General features: G+C 37.7%; 1 protein-coding gene across 7 annotated transcripts in view; it reads left to right on the plus strand.

Moving 5' to 3' along the window:
- NUP98 (nucleoporin 98 and 96 precursor) overlaps positions 1–25,795 on the plus strand; it is a 121,003-nt gene that overhangs the window by 68,697 nt on the left and 26,511 nt on the right. For all 7 annotated transcript variants that reach the window (XM_025894238.2, XM_073879633.1, XM_025894237.2 and 4 more), the window contains 10 exons: positions 676–974; positions 3,228–3,341; positions 4,151–4,289; positions 11,215–11,392; positions 12,398–12,562; positions 18,810–18,992; positions 19,679–19,835; positions 21,238–21,667; positions 23,246–23,475; positions 25,054–25,320. In XM_025894238.2, coding sequence (XP_025750023.1) covers positions 676–974; positions 3,228–3,341; positions 4,151–4,289; positions 11,215–11,392; positions 12,398–12,562; positions 18,810–18,992; positions 19,679–19,835; positions 21,238–21,667; positions 23,246–23,475; positions 25,054–25,320 — 2,162 coding nt within the window. The remainder of the gene's footprint in view (positions 1–675; positions 975–3,227; positions 3,342–4,150; positions 4,290–11,214; positions 11,393–12,397; positions 12,563–18,809; positions 18,993–19,678; positions 19,836–21,237; positions 21,668–23,245; positions 23,476–25,053; positions 25,321–25,795) is intronic.

Here is a 25,795-nt window from a genome sequence, read left to right on the forward strand (position 1 = left end):
AGAGACACAGCGAGAGAGGGAGCACAAGCAGGGGGAGTGGGAGAGGGAGAAGCAGGCTTCCCGCTGAGCAGGGAGCCCAGTGCGGGGCTCGATCCCAGGACCCTGGGATCACGACCTGAGCTGAAGGCAGACACTTAAAGACTGAGCCACCCAGGAGCCCCTGTTTTGGTATTCTTATATTCAAAATAATGCCTCAGTGAAAAATTCTATATACATCCTTGCGCTCCTGCGGGGTTTTTTTTCTTCCTTGGATAAAATTCTAATTTAATGTTTCCTTAATGAAGCATAATACCTTGCTGATGATAATATTAAAAATCTAAAATTTTTTGTTTGAAATTCACCACTCTTTGACCTTATATAGTAGAATGCCTTTTTTCTTTTTCTTTTTTTTTTTAACTAAAAATTGGGATGCTCAGATTCATTCATTCATGAAAGTAGATGAGTTGTGATCTGATCATGAAAATAGATCATGTAATCTACAGCCAGATTTCCTGTGTTAAAATCCCAACTCTAGCACTTAGAGTTTTTTGAATTTGGGCAAGTTATTTTATTTTTCTCTGTCAGTTTAAATATATTTTTAATATGTAGAATTACTCAGTAAAGGTTCAGTGAGGGTTGGCTGTTATCATTGTTATAAAGGGCTAAGATACCATTTGTTTCTTTTCTATTTTTCAGATTCAGTTTCCTGAGCAAACCTGTTGATGAGAACCATCAGCAGGATGGAGATGATGATTCTCTTGTGTCACATTTTTATACTAACCCTATTGCCAAACCCATTCCTCAAACCCCAGAGAGTGCTGGAAATAAACACAACAGCAGCAGCAGTGTGGATGATACCATTGTTGCATTAAACATGCGTGCTGCCTTGCGAAATGGGCTGGAAGGAAGCAGTGAAGAGACCTCTTTTCATGAGGAGTCACTGCAGGATGACCGAGAAGAAATAGAAAATAATACTTACCATATGCATCCAGCAGGTCAGATACAAATTGATACATGGGTAATGTTTTACCAGTCATTTGAGACCTCTTACTTTTCACAGATTTTCAATTTGCTGGAAGTCAGCTACCTGAACTTTTAATTAAATGTCTTTATTACTTTTTTTTGTTTTTACAGATTTTATTTATTTAACACGGAGAGAGAGAGGGCAGGAACACAAGCAGGGGCAGTGGGAGAGGGAAAGGCAGGCTTCCCGTGGAGCAGGGAGCCTGATGCGGGACTCTATCCCAGGACCCTGGGATCATGACCTGAGTCGAAGGCAGACGCTTAACGACTGAGCCACCCAGGCGCCCCATGTCTTTATTACATTTTATAGACGTTAACATTTAAACACTTTTCACCTATGTTTTGTTTGATTTTTTTTTTTTTTTTTAAGATTTTATTTCTTTCTTTGACAGAGAGAGCACAAGCAGGGGGAGAGGGAGAAGCAGGCTCCCCGCTCAGCAGAGAGCCCAACATGGGGCTTGATCCCAGGACCCTGGGATCATGACCTGAGCCGAAGGCAGACACTTAACCAACTGAGCCACCCAGGTGCCCCTGAAGATTTTATTTTTAAGTAATCTCTACATTCAGCTTGGGGCTCAAACTTACAACCTGGTATCAAGAGTCACATGCTCCACTGACTGAGCCAGCCGGGCACCCAGCTTGTCATTTTTTCTGTGTTGACATAATATCACATTTGGGCTTTGATGAGTGTAATCTCATTCCTTTTTTTTACTGAGATACAATTTATATGTAGTGAAGTAAACAGATCTTAAGTGTTTATTTCAATGAATTTTGACATATATACTTGGTATATATAATGGAAAGTGGAAAGTTTTTTTATGTTCCCATTCCCAGAAGTCGACTGCAGTCCAGTCTCTTTCACATAGACTAGTTTTGCTTATTCTTGAACTTTATATAAATGGAATCATACTATCTATACTCTTTTTGACTCTATATTTTTGAGATTCCATCTCTGATATATCAACAGTTCATTCTTTTTTATTGCTGAGTGATATTCCATTATTATATATATGCTACACTTGGTTTATCTGTTCTCTGTTAGTGAACATTTGGATTGTTTTATAGTTATTCTTGAAGTGTCTGTGAAATTTTTCTGCCTCTAATTATCTTAGTGCCTTCATATAGATCTTCCAGTCACTTGGTGCCCTGAGGAAACAACTGTATATTTTCACATTAAGAATCCAAGTATCTATATTTAAGTATATCTACATGAAATTATTTTGATACTACATCTGTTTTTCAAATACCCAGTCTAGATTTTTTTTATTCTTATTTTTCTCATTGACCTTGTTTGTCACCTTCCAATTTAAAATTCCCTTCGTGGGGCACCGGGGTGGCTTAGCTGGTTAAGTGTCCAACTCTTGATTTCAGCTCAGGTTATGATCTCAGGGTCGTGGGATCAAGCCCTGTGTCAGGCTCTGTGCTCAGTGGGGAGTCTGCTTGGGATTCTCTCTCTCCCTTTGCGCTCCCTCCCTCCTAAATACATGCTGGCTCGCTCGCTCTCTCAAATAAATTTTTTTTTTTTTAAATATTGAGTTTGGCGTTATAGTTCTGCCTCTACCACTGAATCAGTGCAGGTTTTTTCCACGTTGGGTTTTGTATAGAATAAAAGAAAAATGGATTAAATAGGCTTTTCTCAGAATTCTTCTTATGGAATGCCTTTCATAGTGCAGTATGTTAATGAGTACCATATGAAAACATTCTGTGATTAAGTATGGAAAAACACTGGGTTAAGGCTTGATTATTAGACTTAATTATTTTTCAAGTTCTCAGAGCCTGTAACATACTATCATGTTCATGTTTCCCCAAACTTACTTGACTAGGAACCTTTTTCTAAAAAGCGCAGTTCCTCCTAGGACTAGTGTCTCAGAAAACCAGTTTGGTGGGCTCAGTCAATTAAGTGTCTGTCTTCGGCTCAGGTCATGATCTCAGGGTCCTGGGATCGAGCCCTGTGTCTAGCCCGCTGCTTAGGAGGGAGTTGTCTGCTCCCTCTCCCTCTGCCCCCTTCCACCCTGCTCATGTGCTCTCTCTCAAATAAATAAAATCTTAAGTAATAGTTTGGAAAGATGCTTTATTCCTATGTATTTTCTCTTAATAATTTAGTTATGGATTATTTCAGATTATTTTAAAAATTATTCTTTTTAAAAAGGAAACTTAAATATGAAAATTCATCTACGTAAGGACAATTACAATTAATATTATATTTTCTGTTTCTTTTGTCATAGGTATTGTTCTCACTAAGGTTGGTTACTATACTATTCCATCTATGGATGACCTTGCTAAAATTACCAATGAAAAAGGAGAGTGCATTGTCTCAGACTTCACTATTGGTCGTAAAGGTGAGTGTGAGCTTAGGAGTTTATAGTATTTAGGCCAAAGATCTGCATCTTATTTCTGTAATTAAGTGAAAGAAGTTCTTGATAGCTGAATCCATTTTTTTCCTGTTTGGACCCACCTTGACCTGCATAGAAGACCCTTTGATTGACAAGTAACAAAAGACTAGAACCATGTAACATTCTTTTGTAACTATTTGCTCATTTAAAGAAAATACTATAAACAGCAAGAAAATACTAAGTGAGAAAATTGAGTAATAAGAGATGAATAATATTTAGATTCAGCTTCATATTATTAATTAATACAGATAAATTTTCTTGGGGAAAAAAAATCTTACCTTGCTATATTGTATTTTAGGACTCTCCAGCATTTTAGCTCATTCTGCAAGCTAGGTACTAAGTAAGGGTTGTTTATGTAGCAGTAGTACAGATACTCGGAAAAGATTTAAGAAAACTGTTTTGAAGATAAGTGCAGTAGAAATGTAGATATTAAACAAGATAACTGGTTTTGATATCATCCTGTGATACATATTATGGATGAAATAACCCGTTGATGGTATTGCTGGGTGATTTGATTAATGTTTAAGGCAGCCTGGCTGGCTCCTTGGTGGGACATGTGACTCTTGATTTTGGGAGTGTGAGTTCGAGCCGCATGTTCGATGTGTAGTGATCACTTAAAAATGAAATCTTTAAAACAATTAAAAAATAAAATATTGATTAATGTTTAAAGTTTTTTTTCTTAGTCGCTGGAAAATAAAATAGATTATTTGCCCTCTGTACAGGATGAGTTTTTAACTATTTGCTTTGACTTACAGGTTATGGTTCAATCTATTTTGAAGGAGATGTGAATTTGACAAATCTAAATTTGGATGATATTGTGCATATTCGAAGGAAAGAAGTGATAGTCTACTTAGATGATAACCAAAAACCACCTGTGGGTGAAGGTCTAAATAGGTATGTATTTACATATTTAGAAATTAATTTGCTAAATCACAAAATTCTTCTCACATTATATACATTTTTCTGCAACTTTTTTGACTTACTGTACAGTATGTGATTATTGTTGCTCTAATTTGAAAGTATAAATGATAAATGCTACATTAGGACTTTTTGACTCCTTTTCCCTAATACAATCAGGTCCAACTGTTATTTTCCAAAAATGTATTTTTTTTTAAAGATTTTTTATTTATTTTTTTGACGGAGAGAGACACAGTGAGAGAGGGAACACAAGCAAGGGGAGTGGGAGAGGGAGAAGCAGGCTTCCCGCGGAGCAAGGAGCCCGATGTGGGGCTTGATCCCAGGACCTTGGGATCATGATCTGAGCTGAAGGCAGACACTTAACAACTGAGCCACCCAGGCGCCCCATCCAAAAATGTATTTTTTTTTTTTTTTAAGATCTTATCCGTTTATTTGACAGAGAGAGACACAGTGAGAGAGGGAACACAAGCAGGGGGAGTGGGAGAGGGAGAAGCAGGCTTCCTGCGGAGCAGGGAGCCTGATACGGGGCTCGATCCCAGGACCCTGGGATCATCACCTGAGCTGAAGGCAGATGCTTAACGACTGAGGCACCCAGGCGCCCCCAAAAATGTATTTTAATAGTACCTTTTTTATCTTGTGTCTGCTGCGACCATTTTTAATTCTTTCTCTATATTTTAGTTTGAGAAACTAGCTTCTGGGGGCGCCTGAGTGGCTCAGTCGTTAAAGCGTCTGCCTTCGGCTCAGGTCATGATCCCAGGGTCCTCAGGCTCCCTGCTCTGCGGGAGGCCTGCTTCTCCCTCTCACACTCCCCCTGCTTGTGTTCCTTCTCTCACTGTCTCTCTCTCTCTCTCTGTCAAATAAATAAATAAAATCTTAAAAAAAAAAAAAAAAGAAACTAGCTCCTGATACTTCTTTGGACAGATGAAAGGGCCATAGTTAAAATAATTTATGTTCACAACCTACCAAGATTGAATCATGAAGAAATAGAAATTCAGAATAGCCCTATAATAAGGAAATTGAATTAATAAACCCCCCAACCAAAAGCCTTTGACCAGATGACTTCAGTGGTAAATTCTACCATTTATAGAATTAATGTCAGTTCTTAAATTCTTTCAAAAAACTGAAAAGGAAGGGAACACTTTCTAACTATGAAGCGAGCATTACACTGACTCCAAAGCTAGAAAAAGAAACTACAAGAAAATAAAACTATAGACCAATATCCTTGGTGAATACTGATGTAAATATGTTCAAAATACATTTGATCCTCGAACCACAAAGGTTTGAACTGTGTGGTCCACATCAATGGGTTTTTTACAGTACAACACTATAAGTGTATTTCCTTAGTATTTTCTTTTTTTTTTTTTAAGATTTTATTTATTTATTTGAGAGAGAGAATGAGAGATAGCACGAGAGGGAAGAGGGTCAGAGGGAGAAGCAGACTCCCCGCTGAGCGGGGAGCCCGATGTGGGACTCGATCCCAGGACTCCAGGATCATGACCTGAGCCGAAGGCAGTCGCTTAACCAACTGAGCCACCCAGGCGCCCTCCTTAGAATTTTCTTAACATTTTTTTTTTCTAGGTTACTTTATTATAAATACAATATATAGTACATTTAACATACCACTATGAGTTAGTTGACTTATGTTATCAGTGAGGCTTCCAGTCAACAGTAGGCTATTAGTAGTTTTGTGGGAGTCCAAGATACAGAGATTTTCAACTGCACAGGGGTTGGTTCCCCTAACCCCTGCGTTGTTCAAAGGCCAACTGTATTAGCAAACAGACTTCAACAGTATATTGAAAGGATTATGCACCATGGCCAGTTATTATTTATTCCAGGAACACAGGATGGTTTAATATATGAAAATTCATCGGTGTAATACATCACATTTGTAGAATTAAAAAAGAAAATCACATGTCATCTCAACCAATGCAGAAAAGCATTTGCCAAAATACAGCACCTTTTCTAGCGATAGGAGGAAACTACCTCAGGGTGCCTGACTGGCTCAGTCAGTAGAGTGCATGACTCTTGATCTCGTGGTTGTAAATTCAAGCCCCACATGTTGGGTGTGGAGATTATTTAAAAATAATAAATAAAAAGAAGGAAACTACCTCAACTTAATAGGGCCATATTTTCAAAAGAACGTCAGACTCAGTGGTGAAAGAATGAAAGTTTTTCCTCTACGATCAGGAACAAGACAAGGATGCCCACTTTGCCACTTTTATTCAACATAATACTAGAAGCACTAGTCAGAGCAATTAAGCAAGGAAAAGAAATAAAAGGCATCATCCAGATTGGAATGGAAGAAGTAAAATATCTCTTTTCAGAGATGAAATGATCTTGTGCAGAAAACCTAAAGATTTCACTGAAAACAGTTATAAATTCAGCAAGGTAGCAGGATACAAAATCAACACACACAAATCAGTTGGGTTTCTATATACTAACAATGAGCAATCTGAAAGGGAAGTTAAAAAAAATTCCATTTTCAATAGCATCAGAAAGAATTAAATACTTAGGAATAAATTCAACCAGGTAGGCAATAGCTGGAAGAAGTGAAAAAAGACAAATATATGGAAAGTTATCCCATGTTCATGGATTGGAAGACTTTAAATTAATAAAATGTCCATACTACCCAAAGCAATCTATAGATTTAATGTAATCCCTATTACGATGCAATCCGCATTTTTTTGCAGAAATAGAAAAATCCATCCAGAATCTCAAGGGACCTCACATACATAGTTAAATGATTTTTACAAGGCTATCAAGACCATACAATGGGGGAGAGGATAATCTCTTTATCAAATGATTCTGGGGAAACCTTGATACCCAGGTAGAGAAGAATGAAGTTGTATTATGTTACAGAACAATGAACTCAGAATGGACCAAGCACCAAACATAACACCTAAAGCTTATAAAATTCTTAGAATAAAACATAGGGATGGGAAGGTTCATGACATTAGAGATGTCATGAATTACAGCGTAATTTTAGTTTCAGGTGTACAGTATATTGATTCATCACTTCCATACATCACTCGGTGTTCATCACAAGTGCATTCCTTAATCCCCATCACCTATTTCACCCATCCCCCGACCCACCTCCCTTCTGGTAACCATCAGTTTGTCCTCTTCAGTTAAGAGTCTGTTTCTTGGTTTCCCCTCCCCCCACCCCCCTTTGCTTGTTTGGTTTCTTAAATTTCACATATGAGTGAAATCATACAGTATTTGTCTTTCTCTGACTGACTGATATTGCTTAGCAGTATACTCTCTGGCTCCATCCATATCATTGCAAATGGTAAGATTTCATTCTTTTTTATGGCTGAGTAATATTCCATAGTGTATGGGTGTGTACACCACATCATCTTTATCCATTCATCAATTAGTGGATACTTGGGCAGTTTTCATAATTTGGTTATCGTAGATAATGCTGCTGTGAACATCGGGGTCCATGTATCCCTTTGAATTAGTATTTTTGTATTCTTTGGGTAAATACCTAGTATTGTGATTGCTGAATCATAGGGTGGTTCTGTTTTTATTTTATTTATTTATTTGACAGAGAGAGAGCGAGAGAGGGAACACAAGCAGGAATGGGAGAGGGAGAAGTAGGCTTCCCGCTGAGCAGAGAGCCTGGACGCGGGGCTCGATCCCAGGACCCTGGGATCATGACCCGAGCCAAAGACAGACGCTTAACAACTGAGCCACCCAGGTGCCCCAGGGTAGTTCTGTTTTTAACTTTGAGAAACCTCTGCTGTTTTCCATAATGGCTGCACCAGTTTGCATTCCCACCAACAGTGCATGAGGTTTCCATTTTCTCCACATCCTCACCAGTACCTATTGTTCCTTGTGTTGTTGATTTTAGCCATATTCTGACAGGTATGAGGTGATACTTCATTGTAGTTTTGATTTGCATTTCCCTGATGATCAGTGATGTTGAGCATCTTTTCATATGTCTGTTAGCCATTTGTATGTCTTCTTTGGAAAAATGTCTATTCATGTCTTCTGCCCATTTCCTAAATGGATTATTTGTTTTGGGGGGTATTAGTAAGTTGTTTATAGATTTTTGGATGCTAACCCCTGATCAGATAGAACTTTTGCAAATATCTTCTCCCATTCCATAGGTTGCCTTTTAGTTTTGTTGATTGTTTCCTTTGTTGTGGAGAAGCTATTTATTTATTTATTTAAGATTTTTAATTTATTTATTTGACAGAGAGAGGCACAGCGAGAGAGGGAACACATGCAGGGGGAGTGGGAGAGGGAGAAGCAGGCTTCCCGCGGAGCAGGGAGCCCGATGCGGGGCTGGGATCATGACCTGAGCTGAAGGCAGATGCTTAACGACTGAGCCACCCAGGCACCCAGAAGCTTTTTATTTTGATGTAGTCCCAATAGTTTATTTTTTATTTTGTTTCTCTTGTGTCTGGAGACATACCTAGAAAGAAGTTGCTACAGCTAATGTCAAAGAAGTTACTTCCTTTGTTCTCTTCTAGGATTTTTATGGTTTCAGTTCTCACATTTAGTTCTTTAATCTATTCTGAATTTATTTTTGTGTATGGTGTTAAGTGGTCCAGTTTCATTCTTTTCCATGTAGCTATGCAGTTTTCCCAACACCATTTATTGAAGAGACATTATTTTTCCCATATCATTATATTTTGATGAGGATTTCCTGGATACATCACTAAAAGCATAGGCAACAGTAGTAAAAGTGAACAAATTAGAGTACATTAAAATCTAAGACATCTAAGAACACAATCAGAATGAAAAGCCAACCTACAGAATGGGAGAAAATATTTACAAATCATATTTCTGATAGGGGGTTAATGAAGAACTGCAGCTCAACAACAAAAATACAAAAAATCCAAATAAAAATGGGCAAAGGACTTCAGTACACATTTCTCCAGAGATAATATGCAGATGGCCAACAAGCATATGAAAAGACAGTCGTGGCACCTGGGTGGCTCAGTCAGTTAAGCGGCCAACTCTTTGTTTTGGCTCAGGTCATGATCAGGATCCTGGGATTGAGCCCCCAGCTGTCTCTGCACTCATCAGGGAGTCTGCTTGTGATAGTCTCTCTCCCATTGTCCCTCCCCTCACTGGTGCTGGTGCTGGTGCTCGTTCTCTCTTTCTCTTTCTCTCTCAAGTAAATCTTCAAAAAAAGAGAGAAAAGATACTCAACATCACTAGTAATTAGGGAAATGCAAATCAAAACCACAGTGAGCTATCATACCCATTAGAATGGTTACTGAATTTCAAAAAAGAAAAAAGTTTCTGCAAGAGTGTGGGGAAATTGGAACCTTTGTATATATTGTTGGTGGGAATGTAAAATGATGCAGTTACTATGGAAAAGAGTGTGGTGATTCCTCAGAAAATTAAAAATGATCCATCAGTTCTAAAAGAATAGAAAGCAGGGGATGTATATAAATATTTGTATATATAGATATATATCCTGGGTATATATCCAAAGGAATTGGAACCAGGGTCTCAAAGAAATATGTACACACCACTGTTCAGAATAGCCAAGAGGTAGAAGCAACCCAGATATCTGTCCATTGATAGAAGTATGGATAAACAGAATATGTTTTTATACACAGTGGAATATTATGTAGCCTTAAAAAGGAAGTTCTGACATGGTAAAGCATGGATGAACCTTGAGGACATGCTAAATGAAATAAGCTAATCATAAAAAGTCAAATACTATATGATTCCACTTACTTAAGGCCTTTTGTGGAGTCAGATTCACAGAAACAAACAGAATAGTGGTTGCCAGTGGCAGGAAGTTGGGGAGTTGTTTTTTAATGGGTATAGAGTTTTAATTTTGAAAGATGAGTAAGTTTTGGAGGTTGGTTGTACAACAGTGTGAACATATTTAACACTACTGAATGATATAGTTAGAAATGGTTAAGATGGGAAGTTTTCTGGTATACCTTTTATTACAATAAAAAAAATAATGTTTAAAGAAGTCACTATTAGGGGCGCCTAGGTGGCTCAGACAGTTAAGCATCTGTCTTCGGCTCAGGTCTGGTCCCAGGATCAAACCCTGCACCTGGCTCCCTGTTTGGCAGGGAGTCTGCTTCTCCCTTTCCCTCTGCCCCTCCCCCTCCGCTCGTGCTCTCTCTCTTGCTTTCTCACAAATAAATAAAAAAAAAGTCACTGCTAAACATTGTATTTTAATTATAGTCAGTTTTTTTTAAAAAAGTGATCTAGGGGCACCTGGCTGACTCAGTTGGTGGATCATGTGACTCTTGATCTTGGGATCATTAGTTCAAGCCCCACATTGGGGGTAGAGATTACTTAATAAATAAAAGTTAGGAAAAAAGTCATCTATTATTAAGTGCTGATCACTCTACTAGGTGCGAGGCATATAGAATGAATAGATTACAGTCCTTGATCTCACATATTGATATTAGAAAGTGTACATTACTGCTGTTATAGTCATCTTCACACTCAGTACTTTTACTTAGTGGTTAATAATATGGTGTTCCTGATACCTCATTCTGCAAGCATTTGTTATTAATCAGTGGTAGTTGCTGCTTTATTAATGTTGTTTTTAAGTACAATAGTGCTTTAAGACCTTCACTAAGACTTAGGTCTTAGTATTGGACTATTAGCACTGAATTTGGTCAAGGCTGCATAGTGTGTTAACTAAAATTTCATTGGAAATAATTGATGTGCTATGGTAGTTCAAAATGAATGGATTTTGACTCTTGAACCAGATATTGAGCTAGTTGATGGTGGGGGTAATTCCTTGCTTTTGAGCTTATCTACCCTGGGATGCAAGAGTCAAGTTTATGAAACGTCTGCAGAGTAATTCCAAAGTAACACAGGTACCTTTATTTGCTATTTATATAGATGCTACTTGGGTGTCTGATCTTAAATATGGAACATTTATATTTTATGTGGTTGTACATTGCAGGAAGGCTGAAGTTACACTGGATGGAGTTTGGCCAACAGATAAAACATCTCGTTGTTTAATAAAGAGCCCAGATCGACTTGCTGATATCAACTATGAGGGCAGATTGGAAGCAGTTTCAAGGAAACAGGGAGCTCAATTCAAAGAGTACCGTCCTGAAACGGGTTCTTGGGTGTTTAAGGTATAATAGTCACTTAACCTAGTTCTTATAAACTGTGGTTAGAGTGACAAAGTGTGTTATAAGAGGTCCTCTCTTAAATTTTTTTTTTTTTTTTACAAATTAGGAAACAGATACAGAGATGCATCATGATTTGCTCCAGATTACACCTTTTTTTTTTTAAGATTTCATTTATTTATATGACAGAGCACACAGCAGGGGGAATAGCCGAGGGAGAGGGAGAAGCAGGCTCCTTGTGGAGCAAGGAGCCTGATGTGGGGCTTGATCCCAGGACCCTGGGATCCTGACCTGAGCTGAAGGCAGCCGCTTAACCGACTGAGCCACCCCAGAACAATAAGACGCTACTAAAAACTTTATGCTCATGATTCACATCCTCTACCTCATCCTATGAGCATTTAGATACACTTCTTACTACGGAGTGTTTTTTCAATGTGTGGCTTCATTAGAGGCATGAGGCAGAATTTCTGTCTCTTGATACTAACTCTTCCTCAGTTGTCATTCATTTAAAGATTTCTGGGGATGAAGACGTTGACTTCCTAAGCCACTTGGATTATTTAACTAGTTGAAGGCCCGACACAAGTTAGTAGCGAACAACTAGGCAGTATATAGATGTGAAAATAGTAATGGCTTTTCTACATTTGGTTTCCTATATTAATAAGTTAGTATTTATATATAAGCAACTTGTACGAAACATCTAAATCTAAGGGTAGCAGTAAATTACATGTGATAGATGACATTTCATTCTGCCTTAAATATTTTGATAGCTCTCTCTTTTTTTTTTTAAAGCTAATTCTGCATGATTGCAAGGGCAAGTATTATGGAAGCTCTTAGGAATATAAGTGTTAAAGTTGATTTTGTTGGATTCTGGGATGCCTGGCTGGCTCAGTTGGTAGAGCATGCAACTCTTGATCTCAGGGTTGTAAGTTTGAGGCCCACGTTGGGTGTAGAGTTTACTTAAAAATAAAATCTTTAAAAAAAATTGATTTTGTTGTATTCTTCTTTCCTTAGGTCTCCCATTTTTCTAAGTATGGCCTTCAGGATTCTGATGAAGAGGAGGAGGAACGGCCATCTAAAACTAGTACAAAAAAGTTGAAGACTGCCCCTTTGCCTCCTGCAGGCCAGACCACCCCATTCCAGATGGCTCTTAATGGCAAGCCAGCACCTCCACCCCAGGTAGAGACAGGACAGTGAATTTGAATGGAATCCATGATACAGAAGTTGAAAGGAAGTCATTCAGCTAGTACAAAGCTGTTTATGACCCCTGGAACTTTGAAGAGTACAAATGTATTGGCAATCACGTTGAGACAAGTACCAGGGAGGGCATGAGGTGGTCCTGGCATCTATTTTTAAATTGAGAGATTTAAAGAATTCTCATGCTGTTTGGATCATTCCTTCTACAGATTGTCATTCTTAAACACCTCCCTCTCTTTCATTTGGACTTGCTGAATTCTCTGCTCAGTGATCAACTTAAGATAGCATTTTGTTTGTGTGGGTTGATACAAAGTAAATCTTACTTTCCTTGACTACCTGATGTGCAGTTTAATCTTGTTCTTTACCTCCGTGGTTTTTTTAAAAGTTCAGTTAGCTTTCTGCAAGGGTTTTTTAACTCCATTTTTCTCAAGTTGTTTGCTTATACTTCAGGTAACCTCTTGATATTTGTATTTTAACAATACATAATCTTTCTGAAAATAGATCAGGTTTTAGAATATAAATGAATTATTTGGTGTGGGGAAAGAGGGGCTGTATTGTTTATTGCAATTACTTGTGTCATACTTTTTCAGTATTGTTAAGCCAGTATAAACCTTTTGTCCATGTAGGGAAAGGTTTGCAATTTAAATATCAGGTAGTTTCTTTGCGAACTCAAAAGAGTTTTACTTTCCTTTGGATGTTGTTTATATTCAATCAAGTTACAAAAAGTTTTTTTCTTTGCTGCCGTACTCCCTCAAAGAAGAGCACTTAATACAGAATTTCTTTGTAAAGCATCCTCTACCTCTCAGCTGCTAAAAGCAGGACCTTTGGAATTTTTTGTGCTACAATTCTTATGGCTGCTAAAATGTGCGATTTTTATGATTTATTAAATAATTTCTTGGGAGGCATTTTCTGGAGATTGTTGTGTATGTATGTTCATATTTGCGCGTACAAGGTGAGGGAGGGCACGATAAAAGTGGGAACTGGGATATACGTCGACTTCTATGTTCATAATCTTTATAGCACAAAACCCCTAAGAAATCTCTTCTAAACTAAAGAAATGCTGTAAATGGACTTGGTTTTCCATGTTCTTTTTTTTCTGAATCATATACTTTGTAATCCCTTTCTCTCCAAAATGTTTTTTGATCTTATGTGTATTTTGTAGGATGAGTCAGATAGCCTTCATTTCTGCTAATAAAAGTAATTGTTAGATCCTAAAGATGCAGCTGTGAAAGAAAAGCTTCATCTGTGGATAGACAGAGCAAATTTATGTAATGTGTCTTGACAATCAGTGATTTTTTTAGGCTATTTAATTTCCAGAATACAGACAGTAAGGGATAACTATACATTTCTGTGATGACACTTCAGTAGGTGAGAACTCTTTAAAAAACTTTTTGAAGAGCACCAAAAAAATTTCAGAAGAACCAGGGTTTAGGAAGAAGAGATGTGGTAAGGATCAAAATGTGCAAAGAGAATACAGTGAGTGGGATCTTTTTCAGATACATCCTTTGATTTAAGAAGCGGGTGGTCTTTGGCTGGGGAAAGCAGAAATGGGAGAAATGGGTTAGTTGTTTAGGTATTAGCCTAACATATTAGAACAGTAATGAAGGGCTCTTCCTTCATATTGCCCAGTGACCTGAGTGAGACAGGTAGGAAATGCTGATGGTTGCATAGTTTTAGTTATTAGCACCAAAGACCTACATTTTACTTGGCATGAGGAAAATACTTGAGCCATCAGAATGAACTGGGAACAGACAACACAGTCTTTTCATCCTAGTGTCAAGATGACTATCTTCACACTGTCACCTGGCCCCCTGGGGAGCTTGATTTCAGAGCACGGTGTTCCTTCAGTCTGCTCTAACATTTTTTTCCCCTGTGCACAATCTCAGGTTCTTGGAGTTGAGGGTTTTTTAGGTATTAGGAAGATTGCTATTTTTGTTTAATGGTGCTTTATCCCATTGCCTTTTATGTAATATCTTCATCCCCTCTCTAGTTTGTTCTTAAGATTTGATTTGCTCCTAAAGAGGTAAATCTAAGAAAACAAAACATTTATGTAACTAAATCTTCACATAATCTCTTCTATGCCGTTGAAGTTAAAGAAAATGTTGGCAGAAAAACCTTCATCACACCGGTGAATCAGGGCAGTTGCAGAAACATTTGGTAGTTAGAACATTATTTCCAAAATGCTGATCTGAGATGCAGTTTTCAGCTGACTGCAACACTACTTTGGTGACCTTTGATTCCATAGATACAGCATTGGGCTCAGGCATATTTATGTTTTAAATGCTTTCCCCCGGGTGATTGAAATACGCGGCCAGGCTTCAGAACCACTTGAAAGACCTCAGATGGCATTCAGGCAGAGAGACCTTTACCTATAGCTTTTTACTTCCACCTCTTAGTGAACTGTAACTTGTGTTCAGTATCATGGAGACAGACTAGTTGACTTGCTCAGAAACTTATCGTCACTAGGTGAGTACATTCAAATGAGTTAGAGATTTTTTTTAAAGGAAAAAAGTAGTTAGGATTTAAAAGAAAATTGATTTTATCTTGTGTATACTTTTTTTTTTAAGGTTTTATTTATTTAGTTGACAGAGACACAGCGAAAGGGAACACAAGCAGGGGTGCGCCTGGGTGGCTCAGTCATTAAGCGTCTGCCTTCGGCTCAGGTCATGATCCCAGGGTCCTGGGATCGAGCCCCGCAATGGGCTCCCTGCTCAGCGGAGAGCCTCCTTCTCCCTCTCCCACTCCCCCTGCTTGTGTTCCCTCTCTCGGTGTCTCGCTCTGTCAAATAAATAAAAAAATCTTTAAAAAAAATAAATAATAAAACGGCAGCTAAGATTATTCAGTAAGTCAATATATGTATGTTGAATATATCGTTTATATTTTTATGTAATATATATTACATATATATGAAATGTATACTATAGGCCTTTTTGCTTCAGATATTAATGTTGCAGTGTCCTATACTTCTTGTTGTACTATCCCTGAATGTATGTATAGAAACATACACACTTTGATGGGTCCTTGAAACCCTGAGATGAACTTTCTCCGGAGAACACAGTGATGTTGACAGGGCTAATTTTCTAGCCAAATGAATAGAAAACATTCTTTATAGTTAGAAAACAAATTATTTTGGAAGCAGACAACAGTAATAGTTATACTGGATTAAATTATTTTGGAGGGAATAATAGTATGAATTATTTAAATACCTGTTTGACGGTGGATTGGTTGCTCGCCCTTTGTTGAATAAAAGGTGTCATGATTTACTTTACCTACTTGAATTACTTTATGTACTAGATTAAGAGATGCTTTATCTTTAGGGTATTGGCAGCTTTGTATGAGGAAGATTCTCTTGAGATGGAAAGTGAAGGTTTCTAAAATCACTGAAGGTTTCACTCATGAAACCTCACCCTCTTACATATAAAGAAACAGTCATTTTACAGATATTATCTGTGTACTTAGGATTTGTAATGTACTGTGCTGGTTTTAAACATAAATAAGATCTTTCAAGAGATTACAGTATATGAAAGGGATATTCTGTTTAGCTGTTTTTCTGAGTATTTACCTTACTTTTCCATAGATTTCCCAAGGGTTTCCTGTTTTTTTTCTTTAAACTTCCTCCATTCCTTCTGAGCCATCTTTCTATTAATATTATTATTGTTATTATTAGTCTATTTTTCTTTCCAGGACTGGCTCTGAAGAAGCACCTGATCTCCCAAGATTTCTCTGAAAATAAGTACACAGACATCTTTTGGGGAGTTTATTGCAATTGCTTAGATATACTTTCACAAAATTCACTAATGGGGATCTTAGGAGCCTACCAGCTCCTCATAGTTTCATAGTCATTCACTTCCCCCTTATCCACTTATTACATGATACCTCATAACTTTAAAGTCTGTGCATGAGGGTAGAGCGAATAAAACCTTGATCCCTACCTAGCACCCTTAAAAATACACTGGGTGCATTGGGTCTATACATGAGTTGTTTAAGGCAAAATGGGAGGATTTCATCAAAGTGTTCTAAGTGAACATCTCTTGCTGCTGTTATTTCTTTGTTGAGTAGTGTAAGTTGAAACCATCCTCCCCTTTTTTCCTTTCCTTTCAGCCATCCTCACTCCTTGTTCTTTCATATTAATTGCCCTCTCTAGTGTGTGCCAGGCACTAAACTAGGCAATAGAATTGATGAAGAAAATGTCTGATGAATGTTAACTTTAACAATGTGCTTGGTGGTAGATACAGAGAATAGTAGGTTATAATTTCTGTTTTCAAGCCTTGACAATGTGGTGGAACAAATACATACTGCATATGCAAGAAATCACAATATATCATGATGAATCATAAAAAACAGGTTTAGACAGGGTGTTATAGGAGCCCAACAGAGGGAGGGTATCCTAACTGATAGGTTCACACAGAGGATATGGAGCAGTTTAATAACTTTTCCTAAAAGTGAATTGGTTAAAAACTAACTTATGAGGGAACTTTTGGAGTTAGTGTTCCCATAATTCTTGTAATTAAAGTGGGAGCATTGTGACCACGGCTACTTACTATTTTATTTCTTTCCAGAATTAGCATAAGGGTAGCCTCTCCAATAGATAAAAAATAGTATCATTTTTGCCTTTCACCATTAGTTGGCCTTCAGTTTTGTTGGAGTAGTCCTTGGGGATTTTTCATGCCCTAAGGGGCAATTTATTATGTATACAGCAGCTCAATTTTTCTACATTTACAAATGGGAGGAGTATGGAAAGGATACCAAAAAATGGTATCTTTTAGTAAGAATATTTGTTAAAGGAATGCAAGGGAATAATAGCTAATATACCATTAAAAATAAAGTTGTAAAAGTTACACTAATGGATGTTTCTTTGCCCAAAGTAATCATGAAATTATTTTTAAAACTACCTGTTACATAATAGCATCCATTTGAGGGTCAGCATGAAATAGGCCACTTACGAAGATAAGCCCCAAACTTTGGAAGATTAATAATCTACAGATGATACCATGATAAGAAAAATAATTAGTAAAACTTGATTTTGAGAATGTTTCATAAATCGGTTTAGCCACTTGTTAGCATTTTACCAGGTAATATGCAAGTTTAGGACATATTTAATGAATTTGTACTGAACCAGTTATTTTACAGTGTGCTTCAGGTTGATGATACCTCATAACTTTATTATGAGGTATCATAATATGACCTTTTCAAATCATAAACTGTTAGTCATGGGTATATCTTGAAAACTGCTTAATAAATGTAAAGCCAGGGGTGCCTGGGTGGCTCAGTTGTTAAGTGTCTGCCTTTGGCTCAGGTTGTGATCCCAGGGTCCTGGGATTGAGCCCCACATCTGGCTCCCTGCTCTGCGGGAAGTCTGCTTCTCCCTCTCCCGCTCCCCCTGCTTGTGTTCCTTCTCTCGCTGTCTCTCTGTCAAATAAATAAAATCTTAAAAAAAAAAATATAAAGCCAACTCTTGGCACTTAAACATAAAGGAATTATTCCTAGATTAAAATTGTTCCTAGGGAACACCTGGTTGGCTCAATCAGTAAAGCCTGCGACTCTTGATCTCAGGATCGTGAGTTCAAGCCCCATGTTGGGTGTGGAGCTTATTTAAAAAAAATTTTTTTTTTTTTTTGTTTCTAGTATTACTTTGTTTTTCTTTTTCAAAATTAGAGTAGACATTTCTCATATCTTACATGATACTGCACATGTACAGCCCAGCTAGCCTTTAGGATTCAGTCACCCAAAAGATAAATTCCAGGCCCCAAATTGTTAACTGGAAATTCATTTATAATTGTTTTTATTTAAAAGAAATGCAAAGTTACTAGAGACTTTGGTATTTGTACCTTTTATTTTCTTTTCCCAATGGCTTCTGGCTACAAGACAGTGTGAGGGGACAGGGTCACCCTGTGTATATCAGGAAATTATATTTGCTAGTTAAATCAGGTAAGGCATAATCTTTGTTTCAGGACCACCATTTGTTCACTGTAGGGCTTAGGTTCCAGACCCCAGACCTTAAGATATTACCAAAGGGTGATTTCATGAATCTGTATTTGGACCCCAGTTACATATAGGGGGTATTTGGGGGTAATTATTGTTAAACTCTTTTTAACAAATATGCTACCTCATAGAATTGGCAGAATCTAGTATTGCTGTATCATATTCTGAAAACTAAATATGGTCTAGAAGCTCTATGTCTATTTGGTGTAATTTAATGCTGCTTCCCTGATCTTTCTGCTATCTACAGAGCCAGAGTCCAGAGGTGGAGCAGTTAGGGAGGGTTGTGGAACTGGACAGTGACATGGTAGATATCACCCAGGAGCCAGTTTTGGATTCCATGTTAGAAGAGAGCGTGCCTGAGGATCAGGAACCTGTGTCTGCCTCAACACACATTGCATCTTCACTGGGAATTAATCCACATGTCTTACAGGTGAAGTCCTAACCCACCCTTACTATAATAGGAAGCCGAACTAATCTTTATCTCCCTTTCATAACGTTGGGCTTCTTCTTGATTATTCACTGAAGAGCATTGAGTGGTCATTGGGGTGAGGAAAAAAACAAGAATATGGCCCATATTCTGGGAGGGAAGGGGACGGCTATATTGAGATTCAGAAGACCTGGATTCTAATCCTGGTTTTATAACTATTACTATGTGACTTTAGGAAAGTCATTTAACATCTGTGAGCAGATTTTTCTCTATAAAATATACTCTGTTTCCTTCATAGGGTGGTTTTGAGGCTCTAAAAAGTGCTCCATAAAAGTTTTTTAATAGCCTAGTAGATACAGGTTTCCTTAAACTCTGTCTCAACTTCCCCCTACCTATGCCTTTTGGCATGTTTTAAGTTGAGCCTTTGTCTTGGGTTTGAAGTTAATCATTCAGCAGACAGGTGAGCAAGTGCTGTGTGCCACGTTTTGGCGAGACTTGTCTAAAGAGGAGTGTATTCTATAATTTCTACCCTCGGGCACATGCAGTGTAATAGAGTCAGCCACACAGATATACTAGCTCTGGACACAGCTTCAGGCAAAGCGATTTATTGGTTGTTGGAAACTGCATTTTTCTTTTATGGCCTTTGGATTTGGGGGAGCACATTCATTCTATAGATATTGCCTTTTTAGATCATGAAAGCATCATTACTTGCTGATGAAGAAGATGTAGATATGGTTCTGGATCAACGCTTCAGTCACCTTCCTTCTAAAGCAGATACTTCTCAAGAAATCTGTTCTCCCAGACTCCCCATTTCAGCATCCCACTCATCAAAATCCCGTTCTTTAGGTACTGTAACTGATCCTATTTTACGAGAAAGCCGTAAAGTCCTGCTTTTCACGTATCTTCTTAGATGAGTCAACTTCTCTCGCAAATATCCCCCTAAAGGCATATGACTTTAGGATGCCAAGAGGAGATGTACTCTTATAAATATGTTAGGTGGGCCAGTTTTTAAAAACCACAATCAGCTTTATTGGTGCAGATGCAGAAGTTGTATGGAGAACAAAGCATTTGTGTTTTGTTCAGGTTATGTTTTTATTTGCTTGTGAGTGGATTAGATAGTAAGCTCAGATTTTCTACTTTTTATCACACCTTAGAGGAGTGAGCAAGTCGCCTTGCACTGTACTCTTTTTGTGCAATCCTCATGCTATCCTTATTTTATAGCCTTCTGGGGGCAAATGTTGCTTCTTAAAACGCACAAAACTTGTCAGATTTCTACCTTTTCCTAAACCTCCCCAAATTCTTAGGGGAGTAATATTTGATTTTAAAGCTTTCCCTTTTTTCTTGTGGGCTTGTAACTGTGTGGGATTAGGGATAGAGTATTAATGTCAACAAATCTCAAAACAAAGCCAGAGGAACTATCAGGAAGAGATTTGTTTATGTTGCCTTAAAAACTTAAGTGTTTCATTTTCAGTTCTTTCAGGTGCCCTTATTAACTTCCTTTTAAAAAATATTTTAACTGATAAACCATCAATTAAACATTCACTACAACCTTTTCCATAATGGGCACTACATGAAAATCTCATACTTCAATAACTGACTCCTTGTTTTAAACAGAATTAGAAAACAGGCAATAGTAATAAGAACTGTCTTTCTGAAGGGCGCAAGATGCCACAGTGGGTTTTTGTTTCATTGAGTCTAGCATTGATCATTAGAGTGGTAGCAATTTGAATTTTGATCTTACTAAGTTTTTTCTATGGACTAAGAAATGGTTACATTTAGCATTCTGATAAGGGCATGAACATTGGTGTCAGACTTCCCTGGGCTTATCTCTCAGTCCTGCCACTTAGTAGCTTTGTGGATTTGTACTGAACACTTTTCTGAGCCCACTTTTCCCACCTATAAAATGAGGGTAAAAGTGTTCTTCATCTGAAGTTATTGAAGGGTGAAATGAAACAGTGTATACAAATGGCTTATACAGAATCACAGTTAAGAGCTTAATTATTTTTTTAGAACAGTAGTGGCAGTGTTTGTTATTAATGTTAATATTGTTGTTGGCATCATCATCACTAAAATTCCTGCCTTGATTTCCTGGTTGAAAGAGTATTCCACAGACTCTGAGTTGCTTCTTGTCATCTATATCTGATTTAATTGGTTTGGTAAAACTGTAATTTCAGCCTCACTGATTATTGCTGTTCAAGAAGCAATAGAGACTGTATTTTCTAATAGTCTTTTTTTCCCCCTATTTCAGTTGGTGGGTTACTACAATCAAAGTTTACTAGTGGAACTTTTCTTTCACCAAGTGCCTCTGTACAAGAATGTCGTACTCCCAGAGCAGCATCTTTGATGACTATCCCATCCACATCTCCTTGGTCTGTCCCTCCACCCCTGACCTCTGTGTTTACAGTGCCCAGCCCAGCCCCTGAAGTTCAGTTGAAAACTGTGGGTACACGCAGACAACCAGGCCTAGTCCCTCTTGCAAAGTCTGTCACCTATGGCAAGGGGAAACTCTTGATGGACATGGCCCTATTTATGGGACGCTCATTTCGAGTTGGTTGGGGCCCCAACTGGACTCTTGCTAATAGTGGAGAACAGCTGAGTGGCTCTCATGAACTGGAAAATCATCAGATTGCCGATTCTATGGAATATGGATTCCTGCCTAATCCAGTAGCTGTTAAATCGTGAGTCACAATTTCCTTATGCTTTTTTTTTTTTTTTGGAACAAGAACCAAGTTTATTTGTTCATTTCTTGCACTTAAAGTCTGTACATGTTCAGAGAAACTTCTCTAGTAACGAACTATAGAAATGATCCCTGAAGGGATCTTTTCTTATGCTTTTTGAGAAAGACAACTTGGTAGGTAAGAAAAACCTTTTCATTTTCAGGAGACCCAAAGTCAAGGCCCTGCTTTGTGATCTTTCTAGAAATGTTTTTAGTACAACTTTAGATAGCAGAAGATCTTTGTATAATTAAAAACTAAACTGATTGATAAGATAACTCCATTTGTATCATCAAGGTGTGAAGAGTATATAATACTTAGGTGGTTAAACTTTATTTGGAAATGTAACAGACCCAAAGCTGATGCTGCAGCATTCCTTGGTTTTTTCCTTCCTTTTTATTACATTAGTCTTTTTTTCCTATTTTCTCACTTAGATATTTGTGTTTTTTTCATATATAAGGTATATTCTCAAATCACATTTCCTGTATCTTGGGCCTCAAGGTGAATGTATAAATTGTGTATCGTCCATACATAAAATATTTGGAAGTAAGATGACATCTGATAGGGGCTCCTGGCTGGCTCAGTCGGTAGAGCATATGCTTGATCTTAGCTTTATGAGTTCAGGCCCCACATTGGGTGTAGAGCTTACTTTAAAAAGAAAGAAAAAGATGACATCTGGTAACTGTATTATGTTATATATTACTACATAATCCCCACCGTTAGCATTTATTTATATATGTGTGCTTACAGTTCTATATACTTTGTATGTGTGTATATGAATGAGTGTGCATGTGTGTGTGTATATATGTATATCTCAGGCAGATGATGTATGTATAGTTCCTGGTAGTTATTAGTATGCATAGTTTTTTTTGTGCAAAATGTATAACGTTTTCCTATTTATTTTGTATAACACGTGCTATCTTTATTACAGATTAAATGACTGTGATTACCTGTTATGCTTAGTTTTTAAAAAATTGACTTTGAAGAAATACAAAACAACAGCATCTCTTGAACCTCACAATTAGTAATGTTGATCCTAAACCTAGTTTATGCATGACATCATATTTTGAAAGTTGTTAGTATCAATCTTAAAATCGAATGAAGACCAGATTGATTATATACTCGTCTTAATTTAGAATCAGTTCTGTAGTGTTTATGAGCTTAGCCTCGTGACTTTTGATACTTTACTAAGTGTAATTTGAGAAATCAGTATCCCTCAGTGGCTTTTGGCCCCTGGATTTCATAGTATCTAGATACATGTTGAAGCCAGTTCCAAATCGAACTGTATTGATTCACATGCTTCTTATAACCTGGCTTTAAGAAGCCTTTGGATTCTGAATGCATGGGCCAGGTAATTTGTTTACTCATTATATAGCAAATAAGTTCATTATAGTTTGACATTAAGAAACACAATTTCTGTAAAATCACAGGGAAATGTTTGTCATTCCCTTTGTAACCATAAAAAGAAACAAAGGTTTGTAGGAAAATTCTAGCATCTGTCTTAACTTCATTTTCTGTCTTGTTTGTCATTTGCCCTTGTAGCCTTACTGAGTCTCCATTCAAAGTTCATTTGGAAAAACTCAGTTTGAGACAGAAGAAGCCAGATGAAGACCTGCAGCTATACCAGATACCTCTGGAGCTCAAATTAAAACATAGCACTGTCCATGTGGATGAGCTGTGTCCTCTCATTGTCCCTAATCCAGGAGTTGCTGTCATTCATGACTATGCAAATTGGGTTAAGAAAGCATCAGGAGACTTTCTGGAAGCACCAAGTGAGTTTGAACTGTTTCTATTCTAACCTTTGACGTTTCAGGAACTGCCATAGAAGCATGTGTTCATAGGAGGACAAGTTTCCTTAAGCCAATGTAGTGAGCAGATGCCTGAGCTCACAATTGTTTGTAGTTGAGTTGGAATGAGCAAAATCTCAAGGAAGGAGAAATGATAACATTTTTACAATTACTCTTATGGCTTTTAACATACAAGTCCTTGTTTATAGGAACTATAGCCAAATTCCTTGGATTTTTGAAATTGCATTCCTTCTTCCACCCAGAGAGCATAGGGAGAAAAAGCCATTCCTTCTTGCTTTTCTAAATCCTGCCTATTCTTGGGCGCCTGGGTGGCTCAGTCTTTAAGCGTCTGCCTTCAGCTCAGGTCATGATCCTCAGGGTCCTGGGATTGAGCCCCGCATCGGGCTCCCTGCTCCGCGGGAAGCCTGCTTCTCCCTCTCCTACTCCCCCTGCTTGTGTCCCCTCTCTCGCTGTGTCTCTCTCTGTCAAATAAATAAATAAAATCTTTAAAAAAAATAAAAATAAATCCTACCCATTCTTCCATGTCCAGCTTAAGTACCACTTGGTTTTCCCAACAATTTAATGTTCATAACTTCCCTTCCTAACCTCTCCATTACCTTTCTATTACCATTGTGACCATGGTTTTCTAAACCAATACTTTGATAAAGGGCTTTTCTAATTTGGGAACTTACTATTTCAAATCGTAGAAAAATTATATTTTACCTTTCACAATTTTCACCATTATTGAAGAATGGCCACTATTTTAAACTGTTCCATGCCACACATTTTGAGAATTGTAGATATTCATTTCTTTGTGTTTGCTTCAGTTGTCTAATCTTCTTTTCAAGCATGTGTGTCATCTTCCCAATGTATACTTGTATTTTGCTTAGTGGTAAGCAGTGCTTCCATTTTGTTTTCCTTCCTGAGGAGCAATATGAATAGTAGTTAATGTAGAGTTGGACTCCGATTACTTGGGTTCAAATCTTGGCTCCGTTACACGTTGCCTATAACTTTGAGCAAGTTAATGCTCTGTACTTCAGTTTCCTCATCTGTAAAATGAAGATGGTAACTCCTGTATGGTTACATTGTGTAGTTTAGAGTTGGCTCTACTCTTAAGTGCTTTCAGCAGTGTCATTTAGGCTCATTAAATGTTAAGCTGTGCCTACTACAGGAGAGAAGACTCCCTCACAAGTTTTTAGAGCACTTCATATTTCTTAAAGCATTTTGTAAACAGAATTTAATCAAATTGGAGGATTTTTCTCTGTCATTTGAGACTATATTAGCCATAATGCAGCTTATAAGAACCTGTTTAAAGGAACACAGGGCTAACATTTGTTATATAAGTACCACAGGAATATGGAATGAACAAGCAGTTATACTACACACCTCTGGAACTTGTAAGACACAGCAGAGTGAGCTGGAGACAGATTAAGGGAAATCAGCTTGAGTGGTTGTTTGGGGTATTTATTAATTTATGTATTTTTATGCCACAGTTAGAATGATGTCCTCTTTGTAGGTACTTTGACTTCATGTCATAGCATTGTTTACCTGTCCCTTCTTTAGTTGTGAAGCACTGGAGCCTAACATGGACATTATGTGAAGCCTTATGGGGCCACCTGAAGGAGCCTGACAGCCAGCCGGATGAGCCTAGTGAATACATTCAGATTCTGGAGCGAAGAAGAACTTTTTCTCGCTGGCTATCCCAAACTGCTGCGCTTCAAATTGAGGAGGAAGTCTCCTTAACCAGAAAAGACAGGCCTGTGGAGGCTGTCTTCAGCTACCTCACAGGCAAGAGGATCAGCGAGGCCTGCTCTCTGGCCCAGCAGTCAGGTAGGGCATATGGTCCTTCTCTGCACCCTTATCTACATCCTACTCACCAGTGGTCCCTACCCCTTAACTATAGATTTGCCTTTGTCTTCTAACCTGAAGTAAGTATAAACTTTCCAGGAAGATTGCTAGTTCCTCCAGAATAGGGACTGTGTTTTCTAGTTTTCTCTTTAGAACATTAAGCATTAAGTTTATTTAATTAAAATTATTTTAATTTTGTATGCTACATATGCATTTCTGGTAAAACTAGAAGATACAGATAAGCAAAAAGCAATAAACCCAAATCACATAAATCCTTTAGTATTTACTATATGCATTTCAATGTACAGCTTGTACTTGGACTGTTTACTTTGTAATATATAAGGTATATTAAAATTTGTGTACACAAAGCAACATATGCGTGTAAACTTTTCAAAGATGGTCCCCTGCTACATATATATGTATATGTAGTGTTTTTTTCATGTTCTCTAATACAGAT

This window comes from Callorhinus ursinus, unplaced genomic scaffold (assembly GCF_003265705.2).
Source record: "Callorhinus ursinus isolate GAN/ISIS: 27379988/994484 unplaced genomic scaffold, GSC_fseal_2.0 scaffold35, whole genome shotgun sequence".
Lineage (NCBI taxonomy): Eukaryota > Metazoa > Chordata > Mammalia > Carnivora > Otariidae > Callorhinus > Callorhinus ursinus.